We start from the raw sequence: 22,907 nt of genomic DNA, 5'->3' as shown, positions 1-22,907 counted from the left end.
ACAAATCACATGACACGCTCTGTCGCGAGGCCCGGCTAAAGACCGGCTGCCAGTCTCCACAGCGCAGAAGCACTTTTTTGTGGATTAGCGAAAATAAAGGGAAAAAAGCGCCGCCAAAAATCTGCCCCTCCAAAAGAGCCCACCCACCGGACGAGTGAGAGCGTGTGACTGTTTGTGTGTGCGTGTGCGTTTGTGAAAGGAAAGCCCTTGCAATTTTCGCGACGTTCCTCTCATTCCCCCACCGTCTCTCTCTCTCTCCGGACGACCCTCGACGCCAACCTCCCAGGGAAGCCAGTACCGCCCCGCCATCTCGAAGGGAAAAGAAAGATTACGCCCAATTTTTCCTTGATACATATACACAACGCATCGCAGTCATGGAGGATGTACTCAAGGCAGTCGATGCCTCGTCCATCATGCCCAAGCTGGCGCCCCACCTGAGCCGACACCTGCTGTTCCCTCTGATCCAGTTTGAGGGCGACAAGGCCGACGAAAAGGGCGACACGGACGCCTTCAACAAGATCCTGGCCGGCAAGATTGCGCTGCTCGAGGACACCAACATGACCGACTACGTCGCCAACATGTACTGCGAGCTCCACGGCGTCCAGGAGCCCCCCGCCGAGTACGTCCGCAAGCGCGAGGAGGTCGTGGCCCAGCTGCAAAAGTACGAGCAGGCCACGGCCACCATTGCCGACCTCCTGACCCAGGACGAGGTCGTCAACGGCCTCCGCAGCGACAAGGTGGCCAACTTGGAGTTTCTCAAGAACCAGCACGGAGTAAGTTTTGGGACTAGACAAGGAGAACGAGACGAGGCGAGACAAAGGCAACGAGGGCAGCATGCGGAGGGGGGGTTACTCCGGTCTCGAGAGGTCAAGATGGACACGGAAATCTTGCTAACATGTTCAAACTAGGTCACCCTGGAAATGGTCGACGCCCTCTACGACTTTGGCCAGTTCCAGTTCCGCTGCGGCCAGTACGGCCCCGCCGCCGACATGCTCTACCAGTTCCGCGTGCTGTCGACCGACAACGACAAGGTCTCTGCCTCTACGTGGGGCAAGCTTGCGTGCGAGATCCTCTCGGCCAACTGGGACTCGGCCGTCGACGAGCTCAAGAACGTCAAGGAGAGCATCGACACCAAGCTCTTCAGCAACCCGCGCGCGCAGCTCGACCACCGCACCATGCTCGTCCACTGGGCCCTCTTCCCGCTCTTCAACCACGACGCCGCCCGCGAGCCCATCCTCGACATGTTCTTCTCGGCGCCTTACATCAACACGGTCCAGACGGCCTGCCCCTGGATCCTGCGCTACCTCATCGCCGCCGTCATCACCTCGCGCGGCCGCTCCAGCGCCACCGGCAACAACCGCTCCTCGAGCATCCAGCAGAAGCAGCTCAAGGACGTCATCCGCTACGTCCGCCAGGAGGCCTACGAGTACGCCGACCCCGTCACCCAGTTCGTCAACGCCCTCTACATTGCCCACGACTTCGAGGCCGCCCGCGAGGCCCTCCGCGCGGCCGAGGACGTCTGCCGCGCCGACTTCTTCCTCGCCTCCTCGGCCGACGCGTTCGTGGACGCCGCTCGCCACCTCATCTGCGAGAGCTACTGCAAGATCTTCTCCCGCATGAACATCCGCGACCTCTCCGCCAAGCTCGGCCTCAACCCCGACGACGGCGAGAAGTGGATCGTCAACCTCATTCGCGAGACCCGGCTTGACGCCAAGATTGACTCCAAGGACGGCACCGTCATCATGAACCACCCCCCCAACAACGTCTACCAGCAGGTCATTGAGAAGACAAAAGGCGGCTTCTTCCGCACGCAGGTCCTCAACGCCGCCGTTTCGAAATAAACAAAGACAAATTATTCTTTTGATTTCGTGGTTGACTTTTTTTTTTTAAAAGGAAGTAATGAATGTCACGGCATGACTTGATTCTACAAACGAAATTCTTTTTGTTTCGCACAAAAAGAAGACGCTCTTTCGTTCCATGAGGCCTTTGAATGGGGCGAGAAGAGAACGAAAAGGCTGGGCATTACCGCAAATACAAGCAGCAGGTCAAACCATCCGTCTCAGCAGACGGTTGTTCAAGGTGGCCAGTGTACAAATTCCAGTCACGCAGGGAAAGAGGAGAAAGCTTCTGATCCCTCGGCCACATAATTTGTCCTGGTCTCTTTTTTTGTCTCCGCTGCCCATGTTTATTCTATCATGTCATTTTTTCCCCATGGTGATGCGGTTTTGCATTGCATGGCGTTTATTTGGGAAAAAAAGAAGAAGAGGAGAGGAGAATACAGGAAATCTTTTACAGCGAGCTGAACTAGATATGGGAGCCTAGAGAGGAGGTTTCACTAAACTGGGGATTTTGTTTTTATTTATCCATTCACGCGCGACTTTCCGTCTCCCAGTTTAGCACGAGATATATACACCAAAAAAAAGTTTGATACAGGCACTTGTTATGTCTAACCGATGCGCGTGATTCATATATATATATGTAATGTATGTACAGAGTACAAGTAACCTTTGAAAGTCAAGTCTATACATAAAAGACTTTCTCATAATCATAAACTCATTTCAAATTTCACCAATTACACCCCAATGCAGGCCGTATCATCTATATAGCAATGCAGTGCAAGTTTTGTTACTGCTCGGCCTCTCTGGCTGCGAGCCACACTTTTCCTTTGAGCGCTTCAATATCGCTGTCTCTCATCCACCACACTGCAGCATCCTCATCCTCATCGCCATCCTCTTCTCGCTCATTTTTGCTCGCGCCAGCATCATCCCCGCGACGCTGTCTCGTCCGCATCGTAATCGTTTCCTGGCTATCGTGCGACGTGCTCGGGTCCGCGACGACGCTCTTGCTGCTCTGCCGCAGCCTGTCGCGCGCAGAGCCCCATTCGAAAAGCAGCCGGGCCCCTTCCAGGCGCTCGAGGTCGCCGCCCTCGTTGATGCCCTTGTCCAACTCCATGCGCGCGTCCACGGCGGCGCCAATCTCGGGGTCCTCCTCGCCGCTCTCAAGCAGCGCCGCCTTTTCCGCGTAGCTGATGCCCTTTAACCCACCGAGGCCAAACATCCACTCCAACGGGTTCTTGCCGTCGCCGTCTTTGCCCAAGGCACGCAGCGTCGAGGGAAAGGTGCCTTCGCGCGGAGGCCGCCGGCGAAGATGCAGGCTCTGCGTCTTGGCAAAGGCCTCGCGCAGCTTCTTGTCGGAAAAGTCAAGCTCAATGTCCCAAAACTGCGGTCCACAGTTGGTGGAAAGGCTGGATATCTGGTCCAGCGGCGGCAGCAGACACGGTGTGGAGCGATGCAGGACCGCGTCAGTGGAAACATCCAGGCGCATCTTGATTTGCACGGGGACAGACACTGGCTGGCCAGTCATGATATCCTTTGCCACGAGACAGCGTTGCTCGGTTGCCAGAACCCAAAAGTGACGGAATGCCTGTAGATGAGACCTATTATCCATGACATTGGTCGGAAAGATGGGATAGAAAGCGACCAGAAGCGCAGCAATGGCCATGTTGCTCGTACCAAATGTGACGGTGCCACAGCCCAAGAATAGGGCCCCTATGGCAAGATGCGCCGCAAGGTGGGAACCATATGGCGTTTCTGGGTCAGTTCGGCCGTGGAGGGCACGGAGCCTGCGTAGCACAGGGATGTCGCCTGTTCCAGCCATGACGATGGCGCACGACACAGCCAAGACGTCTTGGCACATGCGTGCATTGGCTCTAGCAAGTTCTTCGTCATATAGCGGCGCGGCATCTGGATGTTCTCTAGGTGTGCCAGGGATCGAGGAGATGCGTATAAACTCGTCAAGATAATGCAGCAGAAGATCGCGAACTCGAGTAGAGGCACTGCCAGAGTACCGCAGAGCGATTGAGAAGCAGATTCCTGCGGTGATGCTGAAGAACGGCAGGTCCGTCGACCGCAGCTTTGTGGTGCCATGGAGTCTGTGCCTGGCTCGATATGGTACCGGGAGGCTGCGCTGGATCCAGGCAAATGTTGGCTCAATCTTGGACCAGAGAATCAAGTTCTTCGCAACGGTTCTCAACAGTAGAATGTCGGGCCTGACGTAGTCAAATTGAAGAACAGAGCTTGGCACGTCAATTTTGCGGGCAACGATTTGGTCTTCCGTCTTCATGAAGATTAGAGCAAGGGCAATGACAGCACCTGCAGCTGCACGGTCAAGCACATGGACAATTTCAACTATCTTTGTCGAGGTGGCATGCGTGATGAGCTTTTCGGTGAGCTTCATGTCATGCAGCCCTTTCAAGTCGTTACCTTTACCAAGGTTAATGAATCCCAGTGCATAGCCAGCTGCAAGGCGGTAGCATTCGCTTCGCAGCGGCTCGTCTTCTTCCTCATCCTCTGCATGTTCAATTTCTGAAAGCATAATCTCGCTCATCCGGCGATGCTGGCTGTTGCAGTATACTAAGCCGATGCCCATGATGCCGGTCGTCTGGGTGAGAGGAGACAAATTGAGCTCAGCAGCACCACGTGGCAGCATGCGCGTAGCATGTACCGACAACAGCCGAGTAATCAGCGAATCCATTGTCCCAATATATGATGCAGCAAGGCCTAAGAGCAGCCCGATAGAAGTCATAGTGTGCTTGGGCGTCAGATATTTGAAGGCAACCCATTTGGCAACATCCTTGAGGTGGCCGTTGAGTCCAAGTGCGAGCAAGAAGCCAGCATGTCGGTTGCTCAACTCTTGTCCGGGCTTGTTATAGAGAATCCATGATGTATCAATACCCTTGGCATCCGGGGATATAGCCAAGCCAGCGGCAACTCCCTGGTGAAAGAAGCCCCAACAAACTTTCTCCTCTGTGAAAAGAGACTTGTCAACGCCAACCGTAACATTGGCTGGCCTGACAATACAGTTGAGATTAAACCCTCCAATATGAAGCTTTTGCGTTATCAGCGGAAAGCGGAGGCTGTAATACAGTAATCCTCGTCCTGCCGGGATAGCAAGCGTACCAGTCGCGATTCTAGAGACGAGCTCCTTCTGCTTCTCCAGGTACTCACTTTCTGGCCAATTTGGGTCTGGGTTAAGCCGAACGTGTCGAGACTTGTGAGTTGACAGCAGGTCCTGGGCCTCGTTTAGACGTCTATCTTCCTTGAACAATGCCCGGATTACTGCTTGTCTCTCTATTCCGTTGCCTTCGTCGTATCCGGGCGTTTCGTCGTCTTCGACGCTGTGAGAAAGTAGTCTATAGTCCCAGGATGCGGTATGGGTTGGAGTCTGCTCAGTCCGTTAGTTGTGTCTCAGCGTCATCGGGCTACTTCGGGACCATACCAAGAGGCTCGGAGGTGTTCGTGCCGTAGCCTTCTTTGACGACAACAGGCTGCTCATATCGCTCCTCTTTATCAGCTTCAGCAAGTCGTCGGGCCAGCTTTTGGGTGGATGTGGCTGGCATAGCGATATGGCGTCTTGTAGCGGGACTAGGATAGCTTCGGGGAGACTCTCAAGAACAGCGCTATTTAGGCCTTGTGTTTGCATGGCTTCAACCATTTCCGCAGCTGATGGGTTGGTTCCCAATGCTTTAAAGAATCTTCTAAGCATCATCGTGCGAGGTAATATGGCATCCCATCTGCCGTCATCCTCACTTCCCTGCCTAGACTTGTTGGCATTTTGGGAATAGATGTCGGCAGGGCTTGGATAGTTTCCTTCCTGCGTAACAAGCCTGTTTTGGACCCATTCGAGAATATCGGGTTTGACGGTCGGTTCAGGAATGGGTGGCGTCAAGTTTAGCTCAGAGTCGAACTTTTCGTCCACGGCTTCCTGGATACCCAACTCGTAAATGGCGGAAAACCCGTACCATTTCAGCCAGCGAGAGATTTGACATAACACAACACGCAAGTCTGCTCGCCCAGGTGAAACATACTCTGCAGTCATAATATCTAGTCGACTTTCTTCGAGAAGAAGGTGCAGTGCCAAGAAAACGTCAGATGCTGCTTTTCTTCGGCCCGCCTCTTCACGGTGAAGTGAAGTAGGCATGTATCCAGATGGTCCAAACGCAATGTTTCCTAAAGGTGACGCCATATACTCACGCGCAAGCGCAATGTGCCTAGCCGTATATCTAGGACTCAGAAACTGGTCCGTACTTGTGCTCCAGTTCTCTGCAGTAGAGTCAAGTGCCCACTGCCAGCCTCTATTCATCATCCACACGGGACATCCGAGTGAGCTTGCTGTTTCGCCAATTTCGAGGGCCTTCCAATCATCGGATTCGCGAATTGATCCAAATGAACCAGATGCGGGTCGGCGTTTCCGAACCGGCAAACGAGTTGTCTGGATGGGCTTGCCTTCAATCCGGCCCAGGTTCAATACTAGCGAGAAGATCAAGATAGTGGCAGCAGACCATTCAATGTGAGCGACGGGCTCATCTTGATCTCTCAACCATTGGATAATATGAAGCCAGCCGCCGTGGAGCCGCTCTCCAAGAGCATCTTGTAGAATGTTTCGGCAGACGCTGAGGACATGGCGCACCAGCGGGCAGGTAGGCTCGAGCTGTATCTTGAGTTGATGAAGTCGACCGCTGACATCCACAGCGTCAACAACGCCGTGTTGCCTAGGATGGCGCAATCCGACGATGCTACCATTTGTCAGGTCGAAGACTTCGGACTTTCGATGTTTGACATCACGGTCAACGACTCGGCCCCGGTATTGCAGGTGTCTAGTATCGTCAACAAAGACGAGATTGGGTGAAATTCTGGTTCGGTCACTCCAGGGAGCCTGGGTCGAAAGTTCGAGCTGACCATCCATAGCTTCCGACAAGATCAGAATGACAGACTGCTCACCATCGACCAATTTACAGGAGTCAACTACATTTTGAGCCCTTCGAATTTCGCCAGTAGCAATAGACAGGCCAGTGGGGGTAGAACCACTGAATGAGGATCTTGGGACTGTTTTGCTGGTTGGGTGCAGAATAACTTGTATGGTTATAATATCCAGGCGCTTTTCATCGACATCTTGAATTCCAATGAGCAACTGGTTCCGGTCAAAGCCATCGTGAGCATATGCTGGGGCAGCCAGTATGAAGACTTTGGTATGCTGTGGAGCATCAGCTGCTGGCACTGTGTAATGCACATTGGATTTTGCGGACGGAATATCGAATATTTTGGTGAACCGGACGTCATGCTGAAGACCTTCGAGCTCATGATCATCTAAGCCCATGTTGAGGAATCCTTCATTGAGCCCCATATCAAGCGGTGCCTCCAAAAGGCTGCTGAGGCTCGGGCGGATCTGATTGCTGAAACTGGAGCTGGAGCGGTTTTGCGGAGCTGCGCGGGAGTCTTGCTTCCTTGCAGGTTTGATACCAACAGCTGACGGCTGTTCTGAGAAGACGGATCGTTCTTGAGATGCTGACAAGTCTGCACGGGCAAGCATAGAGCTGAGACGCCGTGAACTCCGCCGCGTAATGGCCGAGCCATTTTTATCTTGTTGTTCGAGAGACGATACAAGATCCACTGGTTTCTCAATCTTTTCGCTTTTGCGTTGGCGTTTGCCTGGTAGCGGCGCGCCAAAGCTATCTCTTGCGCTGGGTTTTGCTGGCGTGTTGGGTTCTGCGAATGAGGGTGCCATAGAGCTCCGTCGGCGAGCAGCAAGGCCTGCAGCTGTGGGCTTTGACTTGCGCTGTTTTATAAAAGGGTCCTGATGCTCAAGATACTTGAGACGCCAAACATTATAACAATTGGTCGCACGGTTGAGGGTGACTGCGATAGTAAAAGTCTCATCGACTTGTTCAAAAGCTCTCCCGCTCAGTTCGACCTGCTCAATATAGAGAAGCTCTTCGGCCGGATCGAGGAATGCCTCATTCCGAGCACCAGCGGTAGGTGCTTTTCCACTCTGGGAGTCGGGCTCTGTGACAACGAGGCCAATGTCCAGCAACGGGTCTGATAGCGAGACAAGTCGCGGCCAGTGCGACTCGGTTTGGCCCATGGGGCCATCGAACATGCTTTCCAAAGTAGCACTCAGCCCCAGATTCAGGGCTTTTGGGTTTCCAAGGCTCTGTACCGAGAAGTCTTGCGCTTGCGAGCCATTCACTTCTGTCAACTGAGACGACAAGAACGAGTTGGGGATGACGCGGGGGAACCTCAGAGTAGAGGAGCCGAGGTTTTCAGTCTTTTGCTTTCTTTGAATTAAAACGCCCGATGGTCCAGCAAAGGCCGTCTCGACCTCAAAGGGCATATGGACGACATGGCTGGCCCCGGACAAGAAGTATATGTGCGCCTGAGTACTTAAGAAGACGACCAGGGCTTTTTCCATGCGAGGTCTTTGCCGGTTCGCCGCACTCGATGCCGGGTCTTGTGAATGCGCCTTTGTGGCTGCATTGTCGTCGTCAGAGGCAGGGAAGTATGCGAGAAGAGCTTTCGTGACGGGCTCCTTTTCAATGTCGAATTTGAATATTTTGCGGAGGATGCCCCCGCGACACCACACAACAGCGTCTTTGGTAATGAGCAGCTCATCCTCGCTCACGTCTGTACTTTTGCCTCTTGCAGAAATAATGTCCCATTTATACGAGCTGGCTGGCGGATTTGGCGGCAACAACTGCTCGTCGATGGCGTAGTGCAGGCCTGAAGGCAGGTGAAGCCCAAGAGACTTGACAGAAGCCATGTCGCGAAGTCGCCATGGGCTAAGCAAGCTTCAGGTTTCTGCTCTGCTCGTTCGGATCGTGTCGCCGAAGTTTTCCTGCTATCGTGGGGTCGGCATTACTGGTGCATTCGCGTCTGCGAAGTGGGCGCTTGTGAAGCTTCGTGTTTGTATACTCTGGTTGTCTAGGTAGGCGAGCAACGGAAGCCGCGTGGAAGACGCGATTTGTGGTGAAGTACAGCTCTTAACAGGTACTGCCTTACAGTGGTAGGCGTGGCAGCTACAGTGGGCTGGTGGGCTGTTTGGCGGGCGGGCGGGGAGGTCATAGTGGCTTGGCGGCGCTGTGGCTCATTTGGCTCACTGTGGCGCGACCTTGGACTCGGCTCCGCGCCATTGGAAGCTCGTGACGTCGATTAGTCGCTTTCAGGTACCTCGTCTAATTAAGCTTCCCAACAGCTTTCAATCCCTCAACCCCATTTCGCCAGCTGCACGGCTGCCTCTTTTCTCCCTCTTCTGAGCCCCAGCTATGATTTCAGTACAACAACAAAATGACAGACCAAGCTAAAGAGCTTGGTAGCGACGCCAAGCCGGACCATGTCGCAACTCCTCAACAAGCCGATCACGACCCGGATCTGACGCCAGGTGCGAAAGACAATGGTGCTCCGGCAGCCTCAGATACTCCGCGAAGCAAACAATACGATGCTGGCGACAGTAACGCTGAGACTGGGGTAACCGGAAAGCCCAGCAACGACCCAGCCACCGAAGATAACGCCGTGCGAGAAGAGTCTGGCGAGCAGCAGCGAGACGCCACCGCGGAGGAAAACGAAGAAGAGGACAACGGTGAAGAGGACGACGAAGGCGAAGACGAAGACGAAGACGTGGATGATGGGGACGAGGATGACGAAGAAGAAGACGAAGACGAAGAGCCGTCGCTCAAAATCTCGAGGCTTACACCACACTTGAACTCTGTGTACCGCAACGGTGACGCAACCAGTGCATTTCTTGTCGCAGGCGATAAGATGGTCAGCTTCCACCCAAATGCATTATGCATCTAAACTAACGTTTTTCAGATTATCGGTACACATAATGGCAATATTGTAAGCCAGACCTTCCGAAATGTTCACCCGGCAATCAGCTAACGAGCTCAGCACGTTCTTCAACTTCCCAATTTTCAACCGCTTCGAGTATATCATGCCCACTCTGCGTCCGTTACCTCTATATCGATCTCCCCATATCCTCCGCCGCTGCCGTCAGCCCAGGCGCCGGCCCCCGTTCCGCCTACGAACCTATCCAGCCAGCCAAGATCTCAAGACGCTTCGCCTGCCGCGGCCTCGAAGCGATCTCGAGAGCCTGTGCAGATACCGAAGACTCCATCCAACGACATACATATAGCAACCTCCTCCATGGATGGAAATGTCTGCGTACAATCTTTGATCGATATGAAAGATGTTCAACTACGAAGCTTCGGTCGACCCGTTCAGAGCGTAGCCTTGTCACCAGAGTTCAAATCAGATCGTTCTTATATATCTGGTGGTCTGGCTGGCCAGCTCATCCTCACCTCAGGGGGTGGCCCAGGGCGCAGCACTTCGACGACGATTGGAACAGCGGCCGCAACTGCATCCGGCTGGCTCGGAAGCATGGGTCTGGGGTCCAACACGGGCAAAGACACAGTGCTGCACTCCGGAGAAGGCACGATAAATACCGTGAAATGGTCTCTGTCAGGAAAGTACGTCGCCTGGCTCAATGAGCAAGGTATCAAAATCATGCGCTCCAAATCGCAGCATGAAAATGCAGACAGTGACGACGCTTGGAAACGTGTCGGGCACATAGATAGGCCACAAACGGAGGAATGGGATACTATGGCTAGTGTGTGGAAAGGGCGTGCGGAATGGATCGATGAAAAGGCAATCGAAAGTGACGAAGCCGTCGATTCCAAGCAAGGCAGTGTGTCTGCATCGGCAGCTGCGAGTAGACTCAAAGGTCAATCTCACATCAGTCCACAAAAGCCTGCGATGGAGCGTCTACTTGTTGGCTGGGGGGCCATGATATGGATTATTCATGTTCACCCCGACGGCTCACCTGCCAAGAACAGTGGAAACAAGGCAGTTGGCCGCGCTGAAATCGCCAAAATGTGAGCATTCCTCCAATCTTTACACTACACGTTGACTAATACACCCAGTCTGCGCATTGACTGTATTATTTCGGGAATATCTCTTTACACATCGAATCTCCTTCTTGTTCTCGCATTCTCCCCGCCGGAGGATGGCGAGGATGAGCAAAGCAGCGGCGCTCAGCGCCATCGCCATCAAGGTTCCACAGGTTCTGCCAAGAGTGAGCCTTCAGGTGGCGTTAGGAAGCGTCAAAATAACTTGCCACCGGAGCTCCGCCTCATCGATCTGGTATCGCAAGCCGAGGTTGATAAAGAGGAGCTTGTGGTGAGTCGCTATGAGCGTCTCTTCTCTGCTGATTATCACCTCGGCGTCTTGCCCGCTCGCAGCGCAGCGAGCGCGGTAGCATCCAAGGGAGCATTGGAGACTATTGCTGGACTTGGGAGTGAGATGTGGAATGCCGCTATTAACCCGAGAGCTCTTTTCAGCTCAGGGGCCAGTATTCGAAGCAAAGACAGCGGAGACGATTTTGCCCCCGGCTCTAGAACAGCCAGTACCAGTGGTACAATCCGAGGTCAAGCTAGGTCAGGGCCGCTCCCCGTGCATCCCAGCTTGAGCAAACCTGGCGCCAAAATCTTTGTGCACAGCCCTTATGACTGCATACTGGCAACTAAGAGAGACCTGGGTGACCACCTGGCCTGGTTGTTGGAGCATGAGTATTACAGCAGAGCATGGGAACTTCTGGATGAAAATCCAGACATACTAGCAGACAAATCAAGCGATTACGTGCCAGCATCTGCTGCTCCAGGCATTGCTGACTTGTTCGAAGACGAATCCGTTGCGGACTCCATCAGCAGAGGCGCTCAAAGTGCAGTGGAAAGGGAAAAGCAACGGATAGGCGAGCTGTGGATCAAAGAGCTGATCGATGACGGACAGTGGGCTGTGGCAGCGGAAGTCTGTGGCAGGGTCTTGCATTCCCCTGATCGCTGGGAGAAATGGGTGTGGACCTTTGCCGGGGCAAAGAAGTTTGACGAGATTACAGACTATATCCCTTCTGCTCCGATGCACCCACCGATACCAACAACGGTGTACGAAGTTGTCCTTGGCCATTATATTCACAACGACAAGCCTCGATTCCGAGATCTACTCGACTTGTGGTCTCCGGAGCTGTTTGACATCAAGACAGTCACGACCGCACTCGAGAACCAACTCAAGTTCCGAGATGTACGCGAGGACAGCATCGACGGTGGCGAAAAAGGTAGAGATTGGCGCATTGTCAATCGAGGTCTTGCCAGGCTGTATGAAGCTGGAGGGCGCCAGCGCGAGGCTCTCAAGTGCTACATCAAGCTTCAAGACGCAGATTCTGTGTTCCGTCTCATCAGAGACAACCATCTCGCCGAGGCGGTGGCTGACGATATTCCGGGCTTCATCAGCCTACGCGTACCTGCTGGCGGTGCCGACCGAATGACGAAAAAGGACCTGGCCAATGCGACCTCGGATGCGATTACGCTGCTCGTTGACGAGGCGCAGCATGGATTAGTTGGTCCCAGGCAAGTTGTAGGGCAACTTCGAGCAAAGGAGCAACCTCTATACTTGTTTTTCTATCTCCGTGGTCTATGGCACGGAGACGGTGTAAAGGAGCATGCGGGGGAGAATCGCGACCACTTGGTCCTGGAAAGTCGAGCGTTGGTGGACGACTTTGCCGATCTTGTTGTCACGCTTTTCGCCAACTTTGAAAGAAACCTCTTGATGGACTTTTTGAAAACCTCAACAGCGTACACATTTGACAAGGTGAGCAATCCAACCCAATTCCCAAGCCGCAGCAGAACAGAACTAACCTTTTTTTTTCAAGGCCGTCGAAGAGTGCGAGTCGCATAAATACTATGACGAGCTCGTCTACCTGTATTCGAAGACTGGTCAGATGAAGCGCGCGCTCTACCTCATCATCGACCGGCTGCGCAACGTCGAAAAGGCGATTGAATTCGTCAAGGAGCAAGACGACCCGGACCTGTGGAGCGACCTGCTCGACTACAGCATGGACAAGCCGCGCTTCATCCGCGCCCTCCTCGAGCAGGTCGGCACCGCCATCAACCCCATCACGCTCGTGCGTCGCATCCCCGAGGGCCTCGAGATCGAGGGGCTGCGCGACGGCCTCACGCACATGATGAAGGAGCACGAGCTCCAGCACAGCATCAGCTCGGGCGCCGCGACCGTCATGCGCAGCGAGGTCGGGCTCAAGCAGAGGGAGCTGCGCGTAGGGCAGCGCCGTGGTGTCAAATTTGAGCCGCCGCCGCCGCCGCCCGCAACGCCCAGGGCGCGCGATGGCCAGGACAAGTCGACAGAGGCTGGCAAGGAGGACAAGCCACGAAGCAGGACAACGCCTAAACCTGGCCATTGCGTGGGCTGCGGCGAGGCATTCACAGAGTACGAGATGGAGACCTTGGTGGGCTACGCGTGCGGCCACGTCTACCACGTGAGCCACCTGATGGAGATGCTCCATCGCGGTGCCAAGGTGGACATTGACATTGGCGGCGGCGAAAGCCAGGAGAGCAACCGCTACCTGGTGGGCATGAAGGTCATGAAGGCGAGGTTACTGCGCGACAAGCTGCGTGGAGGCTGTCCAGTTTGTCCACCGGCCAAGTGAAGAAGGGGGGGTTGAGGGGTGATGAGAGACAGAGCAGAGGGCCGCGAGCCGTGCCTTCTTTGCATAATGTATTTTGGGCGTGTTGAACTGGTAGCAGCAAGTAAGGTCTTTTGCTTGTTCCGAATTTTGGGGTAGGAATGCTGCTCGCTGTATAATAGCATCTAGATACCAATCAATTCTTTAACGTCAATGCGAAGAAATATATCGCCCATGATCAAGTGATAATGCTAATTTTCGATTCAATTGATGGGTTCTCTACTTTTCTGCTCTTTCTAGGCACATCCATCCATGTATAACCAGACCATAACTCATTTTTAGGTACTTATCCGCGCGAGCAAAACTGCCACAGCTATGGAGCTCGGACGCCAGCCCTCTCTCATTACATCCTGCCAGTGTGTTCTCGGCCGTCGTCGCAGAAACACAAATTCTGTTACGCCAAGCATACATTATGTTTGTGTTGTTTTTAGACAGCAAGGGCAGCAAGGGCAGCAACGAAGACGTTGCCCATGACCGCGGCGCCCATGGCCGCAGCGCCAGTAGGAACATCGGGTGTGTGCGTGGTCGTGGAGGAGCTGCCACTACCATGGACGATTAGGGTGCCCGTGGTCTGGGGCGGGTTCTCGCCGCTGCCGCCGCTGCTCACAGTGCTATGGGTCGGGACGGGGACCGAGCCGCCGCTGGTGATGGTCTCACTTGGCTCACCATAACTCGGGAGGGGAGGCGTGTAGGAGGAGGAGTAGCCGATGCTAGTGCTACTGGGAGGAGCAGGACCGCCGGTGGAGAGCGAGGTGTAGCACTGGGTGCTGTGGATGACGGAGCAGTGGTTCATGGAGTAGACCATGGTGCCTGAGCCATTGGTGAGCAGATGACGTTGTGAGTAGGTAAAGGTATCTCTTACCATAGATGGCGGTGCTGCCAATCTCCTGAGCACCGATGGTCTCGGTGTACTGGGCATTGGCTACAGAGGAATGAGAAGTCAGCCTTTGAGGAGAAGTTGGGTTTGGGATGGCGATTTATTTCTTACAGAGAGGAGACATGGCGAGAGCGGGAGCAATCGCGGCAAGCAAAGCAGTGAGGTTGGCGAGACGAAGCATCGTGATGGGATGGGAAGTGTACGAGATGTTGATAATCTGTCTCTGGCATCAGTAAATGGAGCCCTACTGGGCGATGTGCACCGACTCACCTAAGATATCTGGTAAAAGTGCAGTTTTTGAATGAGATGTTGGTTTGGAAAGAAATGTTGTTCAGGTGATGAAAGAAGAAGAAGAAGAAGAAGAAGAAGAAGATGATGATGAAAAATAGTGTGCAGAGGCAAATGTTTCGCGAAAGAGTCGTGGTGAGGAAAGAAGTTTGGGAGGAAAGAGGGCCGGTTCACTTTCACAAGCCCTTCACTTTTTCTTCACACCGCAGGAGCAGGCGAGATCAGTAGCCGCGCCCTGCGCACAAGCCACGTGGCACCTGGCATCTTCGCTTCCTTGACTCTATTTAAACAAATAAACAAATCCGTTTGGTTCGCCGGCTCCTGCGTGCCTCGCGTCACGCATCCGTTTGCTGAGTGCTGGCAGGAGAACTCCCCACGCTAGGCGCCGCCGAGCTGGAGGGAAGAGGTGTCAGCAAGAAGAGCCTTCCCGGTCTCAGATCAGCTACATTTTGTATGGGAAGAGCTTAGGACGCGAGGTGCGACGAGGAAGTAGTAGCCCCATCCGAAATGGTCGCAGATTAAGTGAGTTTGCCTTTGTGTAAGTGGCGAATGCAGCAGGACAGGCAGTGTTTTGGCAGAGGGCAAAACGTCCAGATACTCACAAATGTCTTTACGAGTGCTTTTCTTGAATGCACTGCTCTCCTATAGAGGTTCATATATGCAGTGTTCTGTACTAATCGAAAACGCTGGCTAGGATGAATCGTCACTTGCATGTCCCAGTCACACAATAGCTGTCGCGACATGAAACTGCGCACAAGTTTGTCCGAGACGAGTAGTACAAAATTGCAGCCACTCATGCAATGTATATAGTGATTTCTTGCATCAGAAGTTCCCATATGCAAAAAGTTACGAACAAAGAGACCCCCGTCTCAACTTGTCCAGCTACACCGAATCAATGTTATCCTCGCTTGACTCCCGCCATCTTCTTCAGCCCCACCGCCTCACACCAGCCACACCTGCCACCAGAACCTTCAACGGCACCAACCCGGGCAACAAAAGAAAATCGACAAAATCAGCAAAAAATGAAACTCGCTCTTGATTGTTGGACAAACGGGGAATCGAACCCCGGACCACTCCCAATCGTTGTATCGGCTGTACAGCAGATGCTAAGGGAGTATTATACCACTAAACCATTCGCCCTCAAATGACGGAGACAAAGCTTCGGATGGACAAACGGGGAATCGAACCCCGGACCACTCCCAGAAGGCGCAATTGAGAATCTCGAAGAGATCGACAGATGCTAAGGGAGTATTATACCACTAAACCATTCGCCCAATTGGTTGAGAGCGGGTTTCGTTATTGAGCTACTTACAGGCTGTGCAGGGCTAGGGTTGGATTGCGCGCCACTTTGGGTGGAGAGATAGTAACGGTCTGCATGGGCCGTCTAAGTCAACGTTGGGGTATATTAAGAGCAAGTAGTAGTATATAAAGTAAAGACCAAAAATAAATAAATGAAAATTCAAACCAGGTACACACTTCCGCTTCAACCAAATGTAGCAGCGACAATCGCCATAAATCCCACGTATATCCCCAATGCAATGGCCCCATCGATAGCACTCGCCCGTCCCGTCAGCACATCATATGCGCCCGACTGAACGCCCACCACCGCCATGCCCAGTCCCACGAGCGCCACCACCGTTATGCGGCTCACGAACCCGGAGATGACGGGGAAGCTGAGAATCGGGAGAATAATTGCCATGCATATGCCCACGGCCATGTGCCGCAGCTTGGCCTGGTTCAGCGGTCGCGACATTCGCCTAGCATGGCCGGCGCCCCGCGGCGGCGCGCCCGTGTACTCCCGTGCTTGCTGGTCCAGAGCACTCATACTAATAGTACTAGGGGCCATCGGCGCTTCGAGCAGGCGCGGCGTACGCGGGGCCGGTGTCTGGTGGCCGCTGACGCTTTCCTCGTCGACGTAGTACGGAGCGTCAGGGAGACACAGCAAATCATTGGTCTTGTCGAGGAACCGTATCTCGTCCGGGATCACCGGGGCATGGGCAGCAAGGAAGGATCTGTAGTCGTGGACATCCTCTGGCATGGCATCTCGAAACTCGCACACCTTCTTGTACCCATCCAACTGCGTACCTGCAATCATGTGCATTAGTGTATATCCCACGAGAAAATCCTGTGAATGGCCAGCATCACCAGCTTACTGAACTGATACATCTTTTGCGCAATTTGTTCTAGAAGTAGCTTCCGGGCAGTCGTCACTTCGTTTGGCTCCAATTTGTCCTGTCGGCGAGAGGCCGGTCTGACCCCGCCGTCTCTGTACCCACGGTTGATGCTGTCTTGCTCATCAAGATACCGCAGTCTCTCCTCCAGAACAACGATGTCGTCTTGCAACTCCAGAAGGATGCGGTTGTGAAGTTGTTTGAATCGTCGATATATAAGCGGGATAGGCAGTTCCGACTCCTGCCCACCAGACAGTCGAGATGCCAGGAGCTCATAGCCGCTTAGGTGGCCGGGTTCGAAACGAGACACTTGCCGTCCTGGCATCATCGGCGGCGGATGGGGCATTCCGAAGAGTGGAGGGGAGACCGGTGGCAGAGGCGGTGGAAAGATAGGCCTGAAGTGCGGCGTATACGGTTGCCCATGTCCATGGGGGTGCGCCCATTGGGCCATTGGACTTTGAAAACGATGAGAACGAGGCCTGGGAGTTTCTGCCCATTGTAGCCCTGGCGGTCTGCCCGCCTCGTGAGTGGCAGCCTCTTCATCGTGATTTTTATCTGCGCCGCCAAGGGCCGGCGATGCATCTCTGGCAGTAGCCGCAGTAGAAAAAGTACTTGCCACGTCTGTACTTGGAACGTGTTGGTTCTTACCAGGAACATTAGATGTAGCTTTTAGCTCCTCTTCCATGGCCAGGTCTCCCCTAACTTGGGCTCCCGATGCTGGGTCTCCCGAAACCGGATCTTCCGAAGAGAGCTTCTCGGTAGTGTCGCTCTCTTCGCAGCTTACCTGAGCTAGCAACTCCGCGTCGCGGATCGCTTCCTTAGAAGTACGGGGCTCGCCTTCGGTCAAGGCATACCATTCCGGAGAAACCTCCTCATTGGCCTGTTCCATTCCAGGGGTTGAAGTACCCGAGACTCTGTGAAGATGGTCCTCGGAGTCCAGTACGTCCTCGATGGTTACCGCACGGCCGTGCTTTCGTCGCGAAGACGATGCTCGGCTGAGCGAGCTCTTTTTCCCATGGGATGATCCGACCTTGGATGTCATGACATCCGAGGTATGGTTAAGCTTCATGAATTTCAAACGCCTCCAGGGCAATCTGGCAGGCTTTTAAAAAATAAAAATAAAAAGCGAGTGTTCTCTGCGGGCTTCTGTGGTACGTACCACAGGCTCGGGTCCAGTGAGAGAGTGTATTTTGGTCCCGAAAGGGAGTCGGGAAGAAAGTCCAAGTCTAGAAGCAATATATAGAAAAGCAAGGAAAAAGGAAGTCGCCCAAACCTCGAAAATAAGCAGCGAAGTAGGAGTGAGTTTGTCGTTTGGCTGCAGCACCAGCGACTGCAACCACTATGCCTCTGGCGCCTCACGTGGCGTTCCAGGTCCGGCTTCACGGGGGCGCGTATGATGCAAGGCGAATGTTAATGTGACTATTTGTCTGGGAATAGCGTGTTGGATGGAAGCGGGCAGTCAGTTTTGGCATCAGATGTATTGAGGTATGGTATTGCATTGCTCGGCGGTTGGTACGAGAGAAATTGCAGTCGGTTTTATTGGCAGCAGGTGAAAATGGAGGGGTAGCGGCAGTGGCAGGTCGGATTGATACACGGCGGAATAAATCGAGACAGGCGATGATATAGTGTGTTACTATATATATGCAGGTTGTACAGTCTGTCTCTTCAGCCGGAGCTGGTTGGGCTGCCATGGCCATGGTCCCGCTGAGAGAGTCGTCATTGTGCTGGTCAGCGAGGACGCCTTGTTGCTGCCCAACTATAAAAAGAAGACAGTGTCACGTCAGGGGTAGAAAATCTTCCAAGGATCTCGAAGGAGTCATCTCGAGAGGTGTGCCAGAGAGGCAATATTTTGCTGCGAATTTTATGTTTGCGAGGCTGCAGAGTGCAGTTGATGGAGCGCCGTTTGACAGCGCGCGACGTTGTCGTACTGGACAGTGGAGGGGCGCCCACCTTGCATCTCCATCACGGCCAGGGTCCACCGGAGCTTTCCTGCAACAGCACCACCCTTTGTCCCTCTGCACGGGGCATTTCTGCTCACCATCCCAGCTTTATTTGTGCCGTGCCAGCGAGCTTATTGGAGCTCGCCAATCCAACCTGCAAGCCCCAGCTGCCCCTCGTGTTTCGGAACTCCAAGGGAGCGGCCCAGAGTCTGCTTGTCAACGCAGTGCCAGCCGCTCTTGGCGCCAGAAACGGCAACCCAACCCAGCGCGTTGGGTCCTGTTCAGCCAGCCATTTTAAGCCAACCCTGTTGGCCGCCTGCTCTGCATAAATTGGAAGTGAATCATACGAATCCTTCCCCGTGCCTCCGACGTCGGACTCGAAATAACACGTCACCCTCGGCCACAGTGCGCTGCCCTCGCTCGACATGCCACGCCAGAGAGTCACAGACCTCAGCAGATATCTGTTTGCCGGCCGCATCTCGCCACACGGTTGCTTGAATGCGCGTCATACAGTGACACCGGCGCTTTTTGCCCGATCCGCCGCCGCTGCGTACACAATCGCGCCGACAGCGCATCGAGTCAGAAACCTCCACGACGCACCGCATGCCGCGACACCTACACCCGATCCTCCGCAACCCAACTTTCGCAAGAAGCTCAAGGACGAGGCCAAGCTGGCCAAGAAGCACGGCAAGAAAAGGGCCAAGTCGGACAACCAGACCGTGGACGGCTGGGAACTCACCGTCGGTATCGAGATTCACGCGCAGCTCAACAGCCCGCGCAAGCTCTTTTCGTCGGCCCAGACCTCGTTCAACGACGACCCCAATAGCCATGTCGCGCTCTTTGACGTGGCCATGCCGGGCAGCCAGCCGCGCTTCCAAAAGGAGACGCTGATTCCCGCTCTCCGCGCCGCCCTCTCGCTCAACTGCGACATCCAACAGCTCAGTCGCTTCGATCGCAAACACTACTTCTGGTGGGATCAGCCCTCGGGCTATCAGATCACGCAGTACTATCAGCCGTTCGCCAAGTATGGACACATAATGCTGTTGGCCAGGGACGGTATTGCAGCCGAGGATGGCGAGAGTGTGACTGTTAGCATCAAGCAAGTCCAGCTTGAGCAGGATACGGCAAAGACGCTGGCTCAAGTGGGCAACACTCAGTGGCTTGATTTCAACCGTGTCGGCGTGCCTCTGATCGAAATTATTACGGAACCCGAGATGCATCATCCTCGAACGGCGGCTGTCTTCGTGCGAAAAATCCAGCTTCTTCTGAATACGGTCGATGCCTGTGTATCAGGTATGGAGGCCGGTGGTCTGCGCGCAGATGTCAACGTCTCGGTGCGCAGAACTGGAGATGCCAACGTCCCACTTGGAACACGAACGGAAATCAAGAACCTGAGTACCGTCAAATCTGTTGAAGACGCCATCATCGCGGAACGAGACCGACAAATCCGCGTGCTGGAAGCTGGCGGTGTCATTGCCGGTGAAACTCGCGGCTGGGCTGTTGGCTCAACAGAGACCCGTAGGCTGCGTGGCAAAGAGGGCGAGGTCGACTACCGATACATGCCAGATCCTGACATTGAGCCGCTCATCATTGGCAATGACTTGGTCCGGCATTTGCAGGAGTCGCTTGCGGTGCTCCCTGACAAGGAACTCGACAGTCTAGTGGCTGACTACGGTCTCACAGCCAAAGATGCGCTCTCTCTTATTACGCTCGACAATGGTGCTCGAGTCCAGTATTTTTACCGTCTCCTCGACATGCTCGGCGAAATCTTACAGAGCTCGGGCACGAAGCCCGACTTTAAAAGTTATGCTACCCTCGTCGGCAACTGGGTTATTCACGAGCTCGGCCGTCTCACGACGTACAAGGCCGGGCCGCTCGCGTCCGGCGAGCTCACCTTTTCGCAGGAGGGCGAGTGTGCCCAAGTTCCTGCGCGCGACCTATCTCAGCTCCTGCATCACCTTTATCAGAAGCAAATCACCGGCAAGGTGGCCAAGGAGCTTCTTGTCGCCATTTATCTTGGGGAAATGGGCGACGGCGACGTGACTTTGGCCATTGACACGAATAATCTATGGTTCCACGAGCTGTCGCAGGACGAGTATGTCGCGATTGCGGAGGAGGCGATGCAAGGTGAAGACAAGGTCCTGCGCGAGTTTGTGAGCTATGACAAGTTTCCGCAGGGCAAGCTCATGTTCCTGGTGGGTAAGATGATGCGTCTAGGCCCGACCGAGAGGATAGATCCATCCACGGCGGAGAGCGTCATGCGTGCCAAGCTCGATGGCCTACGTGCCAATTAGATGTGTAACATTATTTGCGATGTGTATATACATGGCCGGGCATTTCTTTTGTAAAATCAAGATTTCGGAGCGCCACCGAGTTTGCGCATCTCGGCACCATCGCCGGATAGACTACTGTAATATAATATACTGGTACTTGGAATTCGGAAACCCTGATTTCAATAAAAGATCAAAAAGCAAGTAAAATTAGAACGGTCCAGATCCGGCGATGGCCCTGAACGCTTGTGCCTGAAAGGGGATAATCGTTTTGCGCAAACCAAGGTGGCGCGACGCTGTGCGCGGTGATGCCTGGGTGACGTCAACGATGAAATAGCTAAGCGTTTATACGTTGTTCGACCAGGGTCCAACCTGCCAATATATTACCAGTCTGTCTCCGAACGAACTTCTTGCCCAGTACATCATTCAATCTCTCAATCCGTTTTACGTTTCAACTTGTCCAGCCAAATACCCTCCGAACAAACCACGTCAAACCCAACACACCAGCATCATGTCTTTTGCTCTCCGATCCGCCACCCGCGCTCTCCCCCGCGCCGCCGTCAACACCACCACCCGCGCATTCTCCTCGACGGTCGTCTACCAGAAGACGGCCACGCAGACGGTCAAGGATGGCGTCAAGTCGGTGGACCAGGCCGTGAGCAGCAAGATTGTCGACGGCATCGACGCCGCTGGTAAGCAGCAGGACTTACTTGCTCACTGTACCGCAGTGATGGTGCATTGGCTAATGAGACTTTTTTTTTTGTTACAGAAAACGCTGCTGAAAAGGCCAAGCGGGCATCCCAGGATGCCCTCGGAAACAAGTCGGCCGCCGGCAAGGCCGAGGAGCTCAAGGGCCAGGCCAAGGGCGCTGCCGAGGAGGCCAAGGGCAAGGCCAAGGGTGCCGCCGAGGACATCAAGAAGAGCCTGTAAAGCGAGACGGGGGGAAAATGGTACGAACACTTGTTCATTATTCACGGCCCTTTAATTAGACGACTGTAATATCATGTCATTTTCTTTTTGCTCAATAATATATTTTTACTTCTCACTCGAAGAGTTGCAATGGAACAAGACGTTCATGACGGCTCCCCGCCGCCTCCCGCCAGGACTCGTGTGCACTCTAACCGCCGCCGCCGTCCCGCGTGCAGTGCCGTGCGAAATGCCAAAAAGCTCGACACCAACAGGAACCCGCCCCCGTAGCGGTTCATGTCCTCCGCCGCGCCCGCCGCGTCGTCCGCCCCGGGCATCTGGAACGCGGCGCGGCTCAGGCACAGCAGGCCCAGGCCGACGCTGGCCAGCAGGAGCAGGACGGGGATGCGCGCCTTGCTCGCGGCGACGGCGCATCCGAGACACGCAAAGGCGGCGGCCATGAGAAGCATGCTCGCCGCCACCGAGAGCGTCGCCCGGCCGCCGCCGCCTGCATGTGGCTTGCGCTCATCGGCGCCGAGCTGTGGATGCGGGGGAGCGAGGAGCTGCAGCAGCGCCGCCGCGGTCATCCACACGACGCTGTGCGCGCCGTGGAAGACGACGCCAAAGGTGCCGTCGCGGGGTCCGTCGCGCACCCCGGCAATCAGTTGCGCGGCGGCGCTGCACGCTGTCAGGAAGAGCAGCACCTGGCTCCTCCCTCGGCGGTGGTGTCGCGGTGACCTGGGAAATCTGTCAGAACATGTGCGTGTGTGTGTTGTGTAAGACGACGGGCCCGCTCCCTGCCCCGGCGTCAGAAGTTCCTGACAAAGACGTACGTGCATAGACACTGGTGCAAGCCCAGGAACAGCATGGTAAACCCAAGCCCGACGAACCCAGCGGGGCGCAGTTGAGTCGCCTCCTTCAGCTTGTCCGTGGCAGCTGTCGTCGAAATGTCCGCGGCGGGCCGTGTTGCTGGATACATGTGCCGAGCGGCGGCGACGTCGAGTTCGTCGTCGGCGACGGTGCCGCGCTCATTGTTGGTGCTGCTGCGAAATCGAGTCCTCCGGTTCGTGAGATGCCGTCTCGATTCGGCGCTCAT

At 54.6% G+C, this 22,907-nt stretch overlaps 8 protein-coding genes across 8 annotated transcripts; 4 read left to right on the top strand and 4 right to left on the bottom strand.

Moving 5' to 3' along the window:
- Window positions 1-374: 374 nt before the first annotated feature.
- Window positions 375-1,841, top strand: LMH87_005459 (uncharacterized protein; the record flags this gene model as incomplete). Its single annotated transcript, XM_056203182.1, has 2 exons — window positions 375-773; window positions 909-1,841. 2 exons carry the CDS (start codon window positions 375-377, stop codon window positions 1,839-1,841), a joined length of 1,332 nt encoding a protein of 443 aa, XP_056058666.1.
- A 784-nt stretch (window positions 1,842-2,625) lies between these two features.
- Window positions 2,626-8,595, bottom strand: LMH87_005458 (uncharacterized protein; the record flags this gene model as incomplete). The annotated part of the gene is made up of 2 exons (XM_056203181.1): window positions 2,626-5,223; window positions 5,278-8,595. 2 exons carry the CDS (start codon window positions 8,593-8,595, stop codon window positions 2,626-2,628), a joined length of 5,916 nt encoding a protein of 1,971 aa, XP_056058665.1.
- Window positions 8,596-9,119: 524 nt separating this feature from the next.
- Window positions 9,120-13,323, top strand: LMH87_005457 (uncharacterized protein; the record flags this gene model as incomplete). Its single annotated transcript, XM_056203180.1, has 5 exons — window positions 9,120-9,593; window positions 9,642-9,668; window positions 9,720-10,702; window positions 10,751-12,470; window positions 12,532-13,323. The coding sequence occupies 5 exons, from the start codon at window positions 9,120-9,122 to the stop codon at window positions 13,321-13,323; spliced, it is 3,996 nt and encodes a 1,331-aa protein (XP_056058664.1).
- Window positions 13,324-13,786: 463 nt separating this feature from the next.
- On the bottom strand, window positions 13,787-14,417 carry LMH87_005456 (uncharacterized protein; the record flags this gene model as incomplete). Its single annotated transcript, XM_056203179.1, has 3 exons — window positions 13,787-14,169; window positions 14,222-14,281; window positions 14,348-14,417. The coding sequence occupies 3 exons, from the start codon at window positions 14,415-14,417 to the stop codon at window positions 13,787-13,789; spliced, it is 513 nt and encodes a 170-aa protein (XP_056058663.1).
- Window positions 14,418-16,007: 1,590 nt separating this feature from the next.
- Window positions 16,008-17,023, bottom strand: LMH87_005455 (uncharacterized protein; the record flags this gene model as incomplete). Its single annotated transcript, XM_056203178.1, has 2 exons — window positions 16,008-16,609; window positions 16,678-17,023. 2 exons carry the CDS (start codon window positions 17,021-17,023, stop codon window positions 16,008-16,010), a joined length of 948 nt encoding a protein of 315 aa, XP_056058662.1.
- Window positions 17,024-19,060: 2,037 nt separating this feature from the next.
- On the top strand, window positions 19,061-20,929 carry LMH87_005454 (uncharacterized protein; the record flags this gene model as incomplete). The annotated part of the gene is made up of 1 exon (XM_056203177.1): window positions 19,061-20,929. The coding sequence occupies one exon, from the start codon at window positions 19,061-19,063 to the stop codon at window positions 20,927-20,929; it is 1,869 nt and encodes a 622-aa protein (XP_056058661.1).
- A 487-nt stretch (window positions 20,930-21,416) lies between these two features.
- LMH87_005453 (uncharacterized protein) lies at window positions 21,417-21,835 on the top strand (the record flags this gene model as incomplete). Its single annotated transcript, XM_056203175.1, has 2 exons — window positions 21,417-21,597; window positions 21,675-21,835. The coding sequence occupies 2 exons, from the start codon at window positions 21,417-21,419 to the stop codon at window positions 21,833-21,835; spliced, it is 342 nt and encodes a 113-aa protein (XP_056058660.1).
- Window positions 21,836-21,978: 143 nt separating this feature from the next.
- On the bottom strand, window positions 21,979-22,907 carry LMH87_005452 (uncharacterized protein; the record flags this gene model as incomplete). The annotated part of the gene is made up of 2 exons (XM_056203174.1): window positions 21,979-22,549; window positions 22,645-22,907. 2 exons carry the CDS (start codon window positions 22,905-22,907, stop codon window positions 21,979-21,981), a joined length of 834 nt encoding a protein of 277 aa, XP_056058659.1.

Source organism: Akanthomyces muscarius, chromosome 1 (assembly GCF_028009165.1).
Source record: "Akanthomyces muscarius strain Ve6 chromosome 1, whole genome shotgun sequence".
Taxonomy (NCBI): Eukaryota; Fungi; Ascomycota; class Sordariomycetes; order Hypocreales; family Cordycipitaceae; genus Akanthomyces; species Akanthomyces muscarius.
The sequence above is the reverse complement of the archived record's forward strand: the minus strand, read 5'-3'. Positions and strand labels throughout refer to the sequence as shown.